Source organism: Aulonocara stuartgranti, assembly GCF_965226115.1.
Source record: "Aulonocara stuartgranti genome assembly, chromosome: 13".
NCBI classification, from domain to species: Eukaryota; Metazoa; Chordata; class Actinopteri; order Cichliformes; family Cichlidae; genus Aulonocara; species Aulonocara stuartgranti.
Window position 1 is genome coordinate 8,045,026 of NC_138949.1, and position 13,431 is coordinate 8,058,456.

The 13,431-nt window shown below is 41.0% G+C and overlaps 1 protein-coding gene across 1 annotated transcript in view; it reads left to right on the top strand.

Moving 5' to 3' along the window:
• The first annotated feature begins 203 nt into the window (after window positions 1–203).
• Window positions 204–13,431, top strand: part of inpp5a (inositol polyphosphate-5-phosphatase A) — a 155,333-nt gene continuing 142,105 nt past the window's right edge. The window contains exons 1-2 of the mRNA XM_082556407.1: window positions 204–543; window positions 684–838. Of these exons, the coding sequence (XP_082412533.1) occupies window positions 761–838 (78 nt within the window). The 5' untranslated portion in view covers window positions 204–543; window positions 684–760. The remainder of the gene's footprint in view (window positions 544–683; window positions 839–13,431) is intronic.

Here is a 13,431-nt window from a genome sequence, read left to right on the forward strand (position 1 = left end):
AACTACGCATAAATTTCCTTTTGACAGAGATGTAAGGAACAACAATGGTTAAAAAAAGAAACAAAACAAAAAGGGAGTTTTTCTAAATTGCAGTAAATTATACAAAAAGCATATCAGGACAAAGTCAGAAAGACAAACAGTCGCTCAGAGATAGACCAGTTTAGTCCGATAATGGGTGCAGTGACGTTAGAAGGCAGAGCGGTAGTGTTTTCTGTGCGCTGGCCCTTTAAAACGCGCCGTGTTTTCATTGGTAAGGTGACGTCAGAGCACTGAAGGACTCCAGCCTATCCTCTCTAAACAGTGAAGGCAATGGTCCTGGCAAAGCGTCCTGCCTTAGGAGGGAGACTTTTACACTGCACAAAAGCCAGGGAAACACTCGTCGCTGGAATGAACCAGAGCCCTCCTGCACTCGCCGTGGATTAAAACCGAAACTTTTACGATGGCTCTGAACGTGAAAAAGTAGCGCGAGAAACAGCACGCTAAACCGCCACCGCCGCCACCACCACCAACGGACCTTCTACTGCAAAGCAACTCCTAGTAGATGTACGGCCACTGCTGAAAAATATGCTCCAGCCAAGCAACCTCAACCCGGGCTCCAGTCGCAAATTCGCAGTGTTTTAACCAGTTTCGTGAGACATTCACGGGCCTCTTCTTCACGTTGTTGTTGTTGTTGTTTTTTAAAGGTTCTTACCTTTAAAGTCCGCTATACAAGTCCACAACCCACCTGAGAGAGAGAGAGAGAAATAAGAGAGAGAGAATTATGGCAGGGAAGCTGACAGCAGCGCAAGGCACAGGAATACTGCTGGTGACAGCCAACGTTGGATCCCTGTTCGAGGATGTGAGTTTCCCCATTGATAAACACAGTCTGTCAATGCTGTCTCTTCACGCCAATGCTTAGTTCTAGCTTCGTTATTTCTCCCGCCACACGGTCAACTCCGTGTCTTTTATCATGCTAAATAATATCAAAGCTGGTCACGACTCGTGTATGTGTCAAGTCGCGTGCGGTAGCTTAAACAGCTACTGTACCGTTATACCGGGGGCCCTCTGACAACCTTAAAAACACACCGTACACCCGTCTGTCTTTACGGGTTACGTGTTCAACATATGCAGTGACCCACTTTTTCTCTCATGTTTCTTGGGTTGGTTTCTTGCCTGCTGTGTATGCACGGCGGCGGGAAGATAACCCGTAGCTTGTTATTACTGTAGTATTGCCACTGACTGTAACTTGAGCTAATCAGGGATGCAGTAGCTGTTTACTATTTGAAGACTCACCCTCTAGGCTGATGTGAAGCAGTCTGTGTGCATCACAGTCAGTAAAAACCAAACATGCATCCTGTCTGTATCAGAACTGTATTTTTTATTATTATTTTTTAGTTGATGTGATACAGAGTGTATAAAATAGTCGTTATTCAGCTTTTAAAAAAACAAGTGCAGCAGCAACTGATGTTTTGCTCCTTTTCTCCATTCATGTCAAATGTGTCCTGCAGCCAGTGTTATGAATAACAGAGATGTTAGGAGAGCAGGCAGCATTCAGATATCCACTCTTGACAGTGCCACATGCACATGTCAAGACAGCAGAGACGTCTTATGTCTAAAATAGGTGTGTCAGGCCTTATTAGGCGTGCCAGTTGAAGTTGTTGAATGACATCTGTTTTGTCATTATTATGTAATTATCTTTCACTTGGTCTACGAAAGTAGTCTGGTACCTGCTGGCACCAAGTTGAGGGGCAAACACTTTTCTGTCACTTTCAGTGTTGTGTCAGCACTGAGTACCCCCTCTTCTTCTTCTCTCACTCTTGTGAAGTGCCGATCCACAACATAAGGAAAGAGTTATCTCTCTGACTGGAGTAAGCCTATAAATAGCCTGCCACCACTCACAAGCACCAAGCTTTGGGTGTCCTGTGCTATTTTTCTGGCTTTTTTTCCTTACTAAACTCTGAATTGAAATGTAATATCCATGTTTCCTGCTTTGAGTGGGTGTGCAGGTCATGCATAAGGCAATCTAGTCTCTGATGTGTTTGCATCCTTATGATGAATATGTGGGCTGAATGAAGTCTTTGTTAACTGCTTTTAATACCGTTTCCACTTTTAGTCTGTTTTAAATTGCGCGCTAGGAAATGCAGCCTGACACTAATTCGCCAAGATGCAATATAAACTGTGTCAGGCCTTCAGAATATGCATGTATAGTACGATATCATCTAACTGAGTCTTGTCTTGAAATGGCAGATATTCTTTTTCGACCTTGCACTGCTACTGTAATGTTGCAAACATTACAAATATAAACCCATCACTAACAGATGTAACATGCAGTTGTGGTGTGATTTTAGCACGTAGAGCTAATCTGCAAGTATTGGTTGATACGCTGATTGTTTTTCTTTTCTTTTGGTAGACTAAAATTATAGGTGAAAGGCTTAAAAATAAGAACTAGATGACCGTGGATAGTTGACAAGATTTGCTCAGTAAGGTGAGCTGATGGCAGCTGTTAGATCACGTCCTATTACGCCTGTGGGGAACCATATGGAAGGAAGCCTATGTCGCATTATTTTATTAGTCTTTCTGTCTAGTGCACAGTGGAGATGATCAAGGCAAAAACCCATATATGTGTAGTTACTATTATCATCATTATCGTTATTATTACTGTTATATTGTTATTATTGCCGTTAAGACAAATGTGCACCCAAGAAACCTCAATGTTTTATGTTCTTGTACATAAAGACAAACACACCTAAAAATTTATATTCTGTCATCGATTCAGATCAGTTTGTTCCTATGGCCCAATCACATGTGATGGTTCAAAAGGGCTTGACGGGCACATATATATAGACATACACATATTTTTAAAAAAAGGAGGGAAATCATGTCCTGAACTAGAAAAATGGTTTCTGACACTTACAGGCAGTTCGCGCGAGAAAAAAGTGGGGCTAAATAATAGAAACACAAAAAACAGTATAAAGCAGTACCTGCTATAAGCCTAATTTTTATTGTAAACAAACCGGTGTTGCTGTAATGCTGCTAACATTATGTTATATGGTCATCAGTCATTTTCAGACATCAACTTTTGGCCAGTGCAGTCTTTCTCACATGCATCACAGAAGGAAACGGTCCACTTCAGCCATGCTCGCAGTACTGGAAATGCTCTGTGCGGTTTAGGCGAGGAAGTTGCCCGAGTAGGGGTGCAGGATGCAGTGCTATAGCCCGCTCGCTAGCGGTGAATGCTGTACTATTTGCTGTACATGTATTATTCGCATATTGGTACAATGTGACTTCACATTTTTTACTTGGGGAGCCGGCAGGCTGAATATCTACTATGATCCACTCCGACTGCAGGTAATATTTCAGTCCTTGTGTGCACCTCTGTGCTGTCTGCAGTGCATGTGTGAAAACAGCTCGAAACACCTGCCTACAGCCGCAGTCCCATTGCCAAGACTTCAAATGAATTTGAATCATTTTGATCTTGACATTTTACATCGAACAGGAACTTAAAAGTGTTTGGCTTTTTTTCAAAGCATCTAACAGTATTCATTTGGGTCTCGCAGTTTAAACCCATTCTCGTGGTCCATGCGATTAAAACCAGTGTTTTCTTGGTCAGCCTCGGTGTGTAATTAAGCTGATGCGATAACTGTAGTTATCAGTTATTGTTTGATAAGCATTACAGAATCGTCCTCGAGCTCAAGCCATTCGCTGTCGGCCTTGTGAACCATGCTCAGTGAATCCAATTATGGGAGCAAACACTGGTTTGTCCTGTGTTTAAAACGACCATCAAGGTTTACCCTTCATCTGTCTTTTGTTTTCTCACACGCTCGCTTTTGTGGCTCTAAGGAAGCATCCCTCCCCCCGTGGTCTGTTTGCCCTTTGACTTTTGTTGTGAATTGACCCCAGCACCACATACAACAGGACTCTGAAGTCTTTCTTCTTATTATTTATGTCCATTCAGTCCCGTGCTGATCCCTGTCCCGTGTCTGTTTCAGTCAGGTATTTTTTTCATTAGCATCGTAAAGCAGTAAAGTAAAGAGCCGTATTGAGGTTTCTGCCACTGCAGCTCAAATGCTGGCTTCCTGTGTAACAAATTTTCTTAATTTATCTCAACCATATATTGATACATGTTGAACTTGAGCATATTAAACTACTACCAGAAAAGGAAGCTATCATTACCGTATACGGGACCTGTTCTCTCCGGGCTAGGTTTTTATAAACTCTTCCCTTCCTGAAGCCACAGTGTGAAAACACAGTAGGTGTCCCATGGGTCCTGCTGGATTCCTGAGCCACCCTGTTTTGCATAATTAAGCACAGATGGAGATTAATGATCCCACTGAAGTGTAAGCTTGGTGAAGACAGGATAAAGGGGGAAAATAAATTAACTAATTGGTAATTGGTTTTCTAATTCAGGTGGAACAAGTCAAACTGTAGAAGATGCTGTAGCTGCACTAGTTTGGACCAATTCACACTTTATGCTTTTCTCTTTGCACCTTAGAAATAGGTGCCATTGTGTCTGAAAGGGTTGATGATTGGTTAGAATTAGTTAAGTGCCGGAGCTGAGCTCAATTATCATTGGGTAATCATGTTCAGAAAACCCTGGAGTGTTTAGTCTCTGTCTGTTAAAGGGGGACACTGTGCTGGCCAGACTTTGTTGCCATCAAATTATCCCGCTGTGACCTAGAGCTGGGCGATAGAACGATAACGATATGTATCGCGATATAACTTTTACTCGATAGAGAAATTAAACTATCGCGATAGACCTCGCCGCTCTTGTCCTCTTAAAATAAAAAATAAAAAAAATTAAAAAAAGGTCAGCCAATCCAAACTAAGTAGCGCAGAGCCGAACCAATCACAGCCGCAGCGTCACGTCGCGTGACTTGTTACGTACAGCACAAGTGCCAAGCCGCACGTGTGTTTGTTTGGGAAGCAGCCAGCCACCGTACCGCCCGGGTAATGGAGGAAATGAGTGTGCCGACTAGAAAAATCAACCGAGCGTGACCGAAGAGAAAACAGATGATGGTTCCAACGTCGGAGAGATTGTCGAACGGAAGAGCCATAGAAGTTCCGTAGTGTGAAGGTATTTCGGCTATTTCAAGTCTGACAAAAACAGAGTAGCGTGCACTGTAAATTGTGCCGAAAGCAAGTCTTAAATACAATAAACTGGTGCATGCGTCACACTGTGCGCCACGTTATTGTTTCGGTGAAATGAATTTCTACAATACTGTTAATTCTAATCTCTGCAGTGTTTAAATGCTTACATATACACACAGTTACTGTCCGTCCACACACACGACTCTGTTCTGCTTCTATGCCCCAGCTTTGTTTACTTTTTCCCACCGAGGCTTCTAGACTTCTGATTGGCCAACATTTCTGCACGGTTAGGAATCTAGCGCCACCTGCTGCTTTGGCATGTTCATAGCAGCGTTTTTCTTCATTTCTCCCTTTATGTGTGGACGGGATTATTTTTTAAAACGAAAACGGAAAATCTCCGTTTTCAAAAATACCCGTGTACGTGTGGATGTAGCCTCAGTCTCTGACTGGAAGCGCTAATTCGTCATTCGGCTTTTGTCAGACTAAAGTAACTGTTAAAACTGTTTGAAAAGCTCAGCTATACAACAAGGAGAGATTGAGAATTTCCTTTTGGTTCTCAGTTTATTTGATATTGACAAAAGTTAGTCAGTTTTCTCTGTTATTCTGTAAAACAAACTAAGATTTATTTTTACAATTAATATTTTGTTTCTAAGTGGAATTGACAATTTAGTCTGTTTCGTTTGTTCTATTTTGAAACTTAAACGCTTTAGCGGCTGCCTTTTGTGTAGTTTGCAATATTTGCCTTTATTTAAAAAGTCTCATGTTCCTTAAGTACATCTACCCTGTTGAACTTATTATGGGAAATAAATATTTAAATAAAAACAAGCTGCTGATTATTTCACATTTTACTTGTGAGCAACGGCACATTTAAATCTTACAAATATAGTTATTTGGCTTATATCGTGATAGATATCGTTATCGCCTGAAACGAAAAAAACATATCGTGATATGAAAAAATCTCATATCGCCCAGCTCTACTGTGACCTCTCACAGCCCTGGTTTTTAATTTTTTCAGAGGGCAGACTTTTACTCCCTGTTGGGTAAAAGAAAGAATAACAGCAGCAAACTATTTCCAGAACATAACTCAGGGTTTTTTTTCTGGCTCAGAATATACTTTTGGAGGATAACTGCACGTGTAGACATGATCGATCCCAATTGTTGCCATTTTAACCCCTTATGACATTAAAACAAATTATGTGTAGGGGAAGTCTAAGGAATAAAATACATGCACTTATTTTGCAGGGAAAAATTTGGGATTAAATGGGTTAAGCACTGAATTTTTTTCCCTTTATTTTTGGCCATTTGATAAACCAAAATAAATGCTACGCTTGGGTAAGTAAGCCAGTATAAAACATGGTTTGAGCTTCTATTTCAGTAGTTCTGCCCAAATATGCATTAGACATGAAGAGTGCTACATAATATCACAAAAATGCAGTTGTTGAGCAATTTTCACAACCACAATATAGGCACAAACAGCTTTAACTTTGAAGACAATCTATATGAATTTACGGTTTGCGTCACACTTTTAAAAATTTAATCTACTTCTGGGCTAACATTATAAATTACAGGCAGCTGTGGAGGTCTTTAGGAGGCTATTGGAGCAGCAACGTCTTTGCACCCAACAGCCAGAAACCTCCAGGAACCACTGGCAACCATTTGGGGAGGTCGGGGTGGTCGTATCATTTCCCATTTGGTGGACAACTCAACGTGTTTCAAGATGGAGGATTGTCTGCAGTACAAAACTGCACACTCAATGGCATCACTAGTCGTTAGCCAATGAGCATGCAGTTTCAGGGTCAAGCCTGCCTCTCAATAAAGAATAGTTAAGTTTGTCTTTCCTAAAAAGAAATAACAGCAGCAGTCCACTTTTATCAGTGTTTTAGTGAAAAAATCCAATATTATGTCCTAATATAATATTTGGACATTAGCTGAACAGGGCTGTCTTTCTGTAATCTTTGTTGCTTTGGATGTTTCAATTTGACCTACAGCTCAACAGGAGCCCGATCGCCTCCTGTGTAGACACTGACTGGGGCTCCGAGGCTGCTGCTCAGCTAACGCGCTCCTCCTGCCATGCCTTCTGTGTTGACATGGTGTGTAATCGTGCTGCTTAAAAAAGTGAGAGAATGAAAAGGTTTCCGTTACGGTTCGGAGGAAACAATGTAGGTGTGACTTGAGTGTCCTTATCCAGTATTTAATCTCTGGTTTAAACTGAAAGTAATAGTAACTGAGAGATCATATCATGACTTCTGAAGATTTGTCCTTGGAGAGCTCCCTGTGATTACGCTAAATGATTAAAATCTGACAAACAGATGCCCATTTTTCAGCTACCTTACATGTAGGGCAGAGTTGTTACTGTACTTTACTACTACTACTATTGGCTCATCTTACTGTAGTTTTCATTCAGTTGAAATCCGCTCTGTTTTTGATGACATATACATCTTTTGTTTACTCAGCCAATATAACCATATGGTGAAGCAATAAATTACTATGAATGTCCCCTTTTGTGGGTTCTGTCTTCCAACTTCTTTTCCATCTCGTCTCTTGTTTCTCTCTGTATCTGTCCTGTCCACTGACAGACAGCTCATTAGCTCAGGCTTTCACAGCTTGGATCCCACTGAGCTGGCATATTTACACCACTAAAAATGGAACAGAGCAGGAAAAAAAAAGCACCTGCCTCAAACCAAGAGGCTAGCTGCCAGTATTTTCAGTAACTATTACATCAAATGTCTGGTGTGGTGAGGAAGTATTTTTTGTTGTTACCCCACGCAACCTCTGCGTCTCATTAGAGGTGAGAAGCAAAGTGGTTAAAAATGCATTTTTCCTTCTGAACAAGCGATGATTTTGCTGCAGCCCACATAGACCCTGGAAGCTAAATATAGCTGCCAGTCACATGGCAGATGCTAGTGAATTCCCAAACTGAATAATGTAGTTGTGCGTTCATGGTGTGTATTTATAGTGTTGGCAATAGTAGTGCGATTGTGTGATCCCAGACGTGATGCAGTGTTGATAAGAGATGGAAGAGGAGGAAACTAACGATGTAGGATGGGGGGTTTTCTTCTTAATATCGGATCCTTTTTGGTGTAACCCGTGTTTTACCGAGGAGCTCAACGGCCCAGGACTGTGACTAAATACTTAAGCTGACTGCTTTATTTTTTCGCGTTTCTTCCGCTGCCAAAGTCTGTCCCAGTGTGTTGCTGCAGGAGTGGAAAGGTTTATGAAAGAAAGATCAGATGATGCTATTTTGGTGTTCTCCCTGCGCTGCCCTGCTCCATCCTGTCATAACGTGGAATTAGAATTTCAAAAAGGAAAAGATGTTGGAAGGAAGGCTGAAAGATGGCACCAAAAGGGAACAGCAGCCCAGACTTTCAAGTACCACATTTCTCTTATAGCACCAGTCATTGGTAAATGTGCATCTTAATATTAGTTATAGAGCATCCATTGTTGTTGTTGTTAAAACTTTACGATGAGAGTGCAATTTCTTCTTTTCAGTGCTACTTTTTTGGGAGGTGCAAAAGCAGATGCTTTTGTTGCAAATTACTCTTTGGTGGTACTGACAATGTATAAGGGTTTCGTGAGCCTGGTATCAGCAGAAAACCTCAATGCAATAAATGAGTGTTTTGCATGTTGTGAAATTTTACGCAATATTTGCATTAAAGCCTCATTTCAGAAGTGGAAAAAGTTGCTGCACCACAGACTGAAAAGGTATATCAGACATGCACGTTTGCCTCCTGCAAACTCTCCAGCCTGACCTGTTGAGGTCTGATCACTCGGACCACATTAAGAGGTGGTCTGAGCAACATATGGCCACATTCTTTCAGCACTGTGTGCTCGCTCACTCAGCTGACATCTCACCTGCTAGTGAAAATCAGTGTATTTGTTTTTTATGCTAAGGCAAGAAAAACTAAGGCTCTTTAAGTGGATTGGGCTGCTTTTGTGGTTTAATAGGCCTGGATTGGACTCTGGACAGGTTGCTACTGAGTTAAGAAGGTACGGATGGAATTTCAGGAATCTGGCATTTGTTTTTTTTTTGCTAGAAAGAGTAATGTATTCCACAAGTTTGGAACAGGGAAGTAAGATGTGGACACCCATTCTGATGCCAGCGAACCTGTCGCTGTCCGCACGTTATCAGATCAGCTGAGGCGCGTGTGAATTTCTGGTATGAGCGCTAATAAACGATATGCTCATTTTGGTTTCCTTTGCACAGCCAGTCAATGCCAAGATGGAATGTTTGCCAGTCTCACCGCCTTGTTTCAACCTATCACTGTTACAGTGGGAACAATAAGGGAGTTGTGATCTGATTTTTTTTTTTTGTGTGTGTTATTCTTTGATGCACACAGTTCTAACGGTTTCTTTTATTTTTGGTGCTTTGTTTGAATTTATTTTTGGAAACCACAAGATTTAATTAAAACCACTTTGGTGTGGTTTTTGGGGGGGTAGGGGTGTTGTGGAATTTCCACTGATCCCCTGAAAAGTCTTAAATGTGGTGAAAGTAAAATATCTTATTAGTAGCATTGCAGTCTTCAGTTTTATTTCGGGTGCCTTCTCTGCTTTTGGAAAGAGGTTTGAGACAAAGATGACCATATTTGGGAGATTCGCTGCTGATGATGTCATGCGGCTTAAACAGTAGAAAAAACTCCCAAAAACCAGCCTGAAGCCTGAGTTTTGGATCACAGGGAGTTCTTGGCCATATGCAGATGTCATTATTTGAAGCTTTGCCTGTTTAATAAAAACCCTAAACACTATAACCACATATGACAGAAATTAATGCGTCTAAAGCAACAGTTTTGAACAATTAAATAAACCAGCTAGTCAGTAAATCTGCCCCAAACTCTGTATGAAAGTTCAGATGAAATTCTGACTGTGTCATATTGAATTTACTTCTTCAGCTAAATAATAAGCTAGATAGTGCTTATTTTTAGTTTTCAGATAATAAAGTCTTCTTTTTGCTGTTTAATACCAGGTTTGGGTACCTGAGCAGGCAAGTCAGTTCAGGCCCAAATCAGTAAAAGTACATATGATCGTGTTGCTCATGTGGGGAACATGCTGTTTCCACCTAGTTTGCCTGAACAACAGGCAAACTAGACAGTAGAGTTTATATTGGGGTTCTCTTGGGGGAAAGGATGCACTCACAGTCACAGCCATATATATGAATCCAGATACAGGCTCTCGGTAACACATACCAGGAGACAGGGATTTTACAGTGGCTTGAGATGGCCACTTTTTTTTCTCCTTGAGGTCATTGACCCTACTCTGGAGGATTTGATAATGGTTTTGTGAAAAGACCCGGACAAAGAATGGCCAGGTCCCACTGGGCCCAGATAAGGGATAAGGGTGGGAGTGTTGATGCGGTGCAAAGGAAGTTTGGGTTTACTCCAAGAAACATAATTATCCCAGCTGGGAAAGCAAGTGAGGGGACAGCTCCCCACCCAGCCCCTTGATGAGTCTAAAGACTCATTCATAAGATTCCCAGAAGATACAAGAGTGATGGCTCATGAAACTCCACTCAGGATTACAGTAGGTTATGTGCAATGGGAGGAAAAAAGATCAATAATGTCAGATCCCAAGAACAGGAGACTTTCGATTTAGTGCAAAATTTCTATCAAGTCGCTGTGCAAGTCTTATTTTTGCTGACCTGAGCCAACAGGTTTATATTAAGCACAAGGTAAAAAGTAAACCAAATTTAGAGAGGTTCATATTAGCTAACTAGTTTATGATATTTACATGGTGAGATAACCGGGTTCTTTTAGCAAGCTGGGTTAGAGGGTTGGTAAGCTGGGTCATGTCCCACATAAAGTGTCCAGATGTGCTTCTTCTGCACATATTGACATTTTTCTGCAAAAGTAGTTTGATAAATAGTTTGGTTTTTAGCTGAGTTGGCGTGTTAAACTGTGGGTTAGATGACAGAAGGCATTTTATAACTACTACTAACTATTACTACAACTACTGCTCGCTTAATAGACAAAACAGAATGATCAGTGATGGAAAAAATTTGTTGTAGCATTAGTTCATTTTCCAAAGCAGCTCCGTGTCCAGACTTGTCTGCCTGTCGAGATATTGTATCAGAGGATATACGTTGCATATTTAGATAGTAACTCTGAGGTTTCTTTCTTTCTTCCTGTAAGTGAAGGTCGTTGCCCAATAATAGAGATACTAAAAGCTGGCACTGATTGCAGGTTTTGTATAATGTTGCATGGTAAAGTGGTAAAGTTAGTTGCTAATCTGCGGTATGATATTCTGTTCAGCGTCAACCTTAATAGTGCGTTTATCCAATTGAAAGAACATCTCACATTCCTTTATTGACAACTTGTGATGCAGATACAGCAGCTTTGGCTTTATTTGTTCAGACTTTGAGATAGCTGTCTCTGAGAAGCAACACAAAGAAGATGAATTGTCCTTGTGCAGATTGAAGTTTGAATGCTAAATCACAGGGGCTGACAACTGTGAACTAACTGACACCTTTAATAAGAGCTTGACTACAAAAAATGGATAAAAAAAGTAGTCTGTTTTGATGTTTTCTGTGGAGTTAATGAAAACGTGTTTGCATCATTTTGACAAGGCCAGTGCTGGCGTGCAAGAAGGCCAACAAATGAGAGTAGGAAATGCAGTCCAAGTAAGGTGTTGTGCGAAAGTCATCTGCCACCTCGTATTTCTGTACGCTGTGTTAGACAAGTGGGAAATAGGTGCAGCAGATTATTGAAACTTGTGCAGATTATTAAGATTATTAGTTATTTTTCCCATTCTTTGTCAAGATGATCCCAGATTGCTTCAATAATGTTGAGGTCCAGGCTCTGGGGAGGCCAGTCGATGGCTGATAGTGTTCCATTGTATGTTTTTGTATCCTTTTACTACATTGGCAATGTGTTTGGAGTTATTGTCTGAAAAAATCAAGCTGCTGCCAGTTAGGTGCTTTTCACATTGAATTGCATGGGGGATCAAACTGTGAAGGTACTGCATGCAAACTTCTTTCTATTTTTTAAGGACATAACATACTGCTCATCTGCTGTAGATAGTTTCTAGATCCCACATTCCTTTTGTTGTCCTCCACTTGTCCAGTTTCCTCAAGTATTTCAAGGACACACTGTACATCATGCTGAGACGTGCCAAGTTTTTGGCTAAAAACTCTCTGGGAATCAATTGTTGGTAGAAAAATACTATTTTATGCCTGTCAAACTGTGTTATTCTTTGGCATTTTTCATAATTTCAGATAAAGAAATGGAAGCAAATAGTAAATAGTAATAGTGACACTTTCTAGTAACAAAGCGCCTAAAGTTGTCTTTTATGCATATGGACACACTGGTTCTTCCCTTAAATTAGGTGTCTTTTTTATATTTGAATTATTCATAGGCCAGTGTTAAGTGGCATAAAAAACAAAGACACTAAGAAAACATTCTTCTGATAAAAGCAACCAATATTCAAAGCAAAACTGAAAGACTCTCAGAAAGCCTGGAGGTCTGGCAGTGAGGGGGACACAAGACTTTTGCACAGTACTGTATATAATACATAAAGTACCAATATGATGATTTCTTAGAAAGCTCATAGATGTTGAGCATCTCCTTGTTTTGCATGTGATATTAGACATCAAACTTTTAACATCAGCACACGTGGGTTTCAGTGGAACCTCTTTCTCACCTGCTGTCTGTAAGTTGATAAAGGTGTTGCACACAGGGGATTCTGTCCATGCACCACGTGAACGGTTTCTTTTTTCTGTTGATGTGGTCGGAAAGTTCACAGCTCCTTGCTGACTCGCCGACCGTGCGCATTGTGTAGCAAACTGGGATCTTCTACACTCGATAAACATAAACCCAGAGCCAGGATTTTCTCAACATTTGTATTTGTGCACTAAAAATGTAGCAGAGTTTGCTGTAAGAGGTTTATGTTTCCAACAGCTTGCTGTGAACATGTTGGTGTTTATACCTGGAGTTGTGCGTGCAGTTTATGTTCAGTATTTTAGCTCGCGTCAGTGGTGTTTATCAAAGGAATTTGGCTGACTTTCATCTTGTAAACCCAAAGAGTGTGTTTTAAAGAGCTTGCTTAGCAACAGCAGGCCTTCTGTCCACTTATGCTTTTATCTATGATCCACATCCACTTCACTCACATGAAACTTTTACACTTACTGTTTGTTATAGTCAAACACTCACAGCAACACATGCTCACGTGTTTCTCTTCCCTGCTGCGTTTTCTCTAGGCTGTCGCGTCTGCTGAGGGAGACATACAAACTGAATGATTACAGAAGTGTTCATACCTCTTTTGTCACCACAGAAGCCAAGCGTCTTGAATAAAAGAGCTGTGGTAAAGGCTGAAAGGCAGGACCTGGAGTTTAGTCTGTCCTCCCCTGCCCTGCCCCACATCACCAGAAGCTGTAGG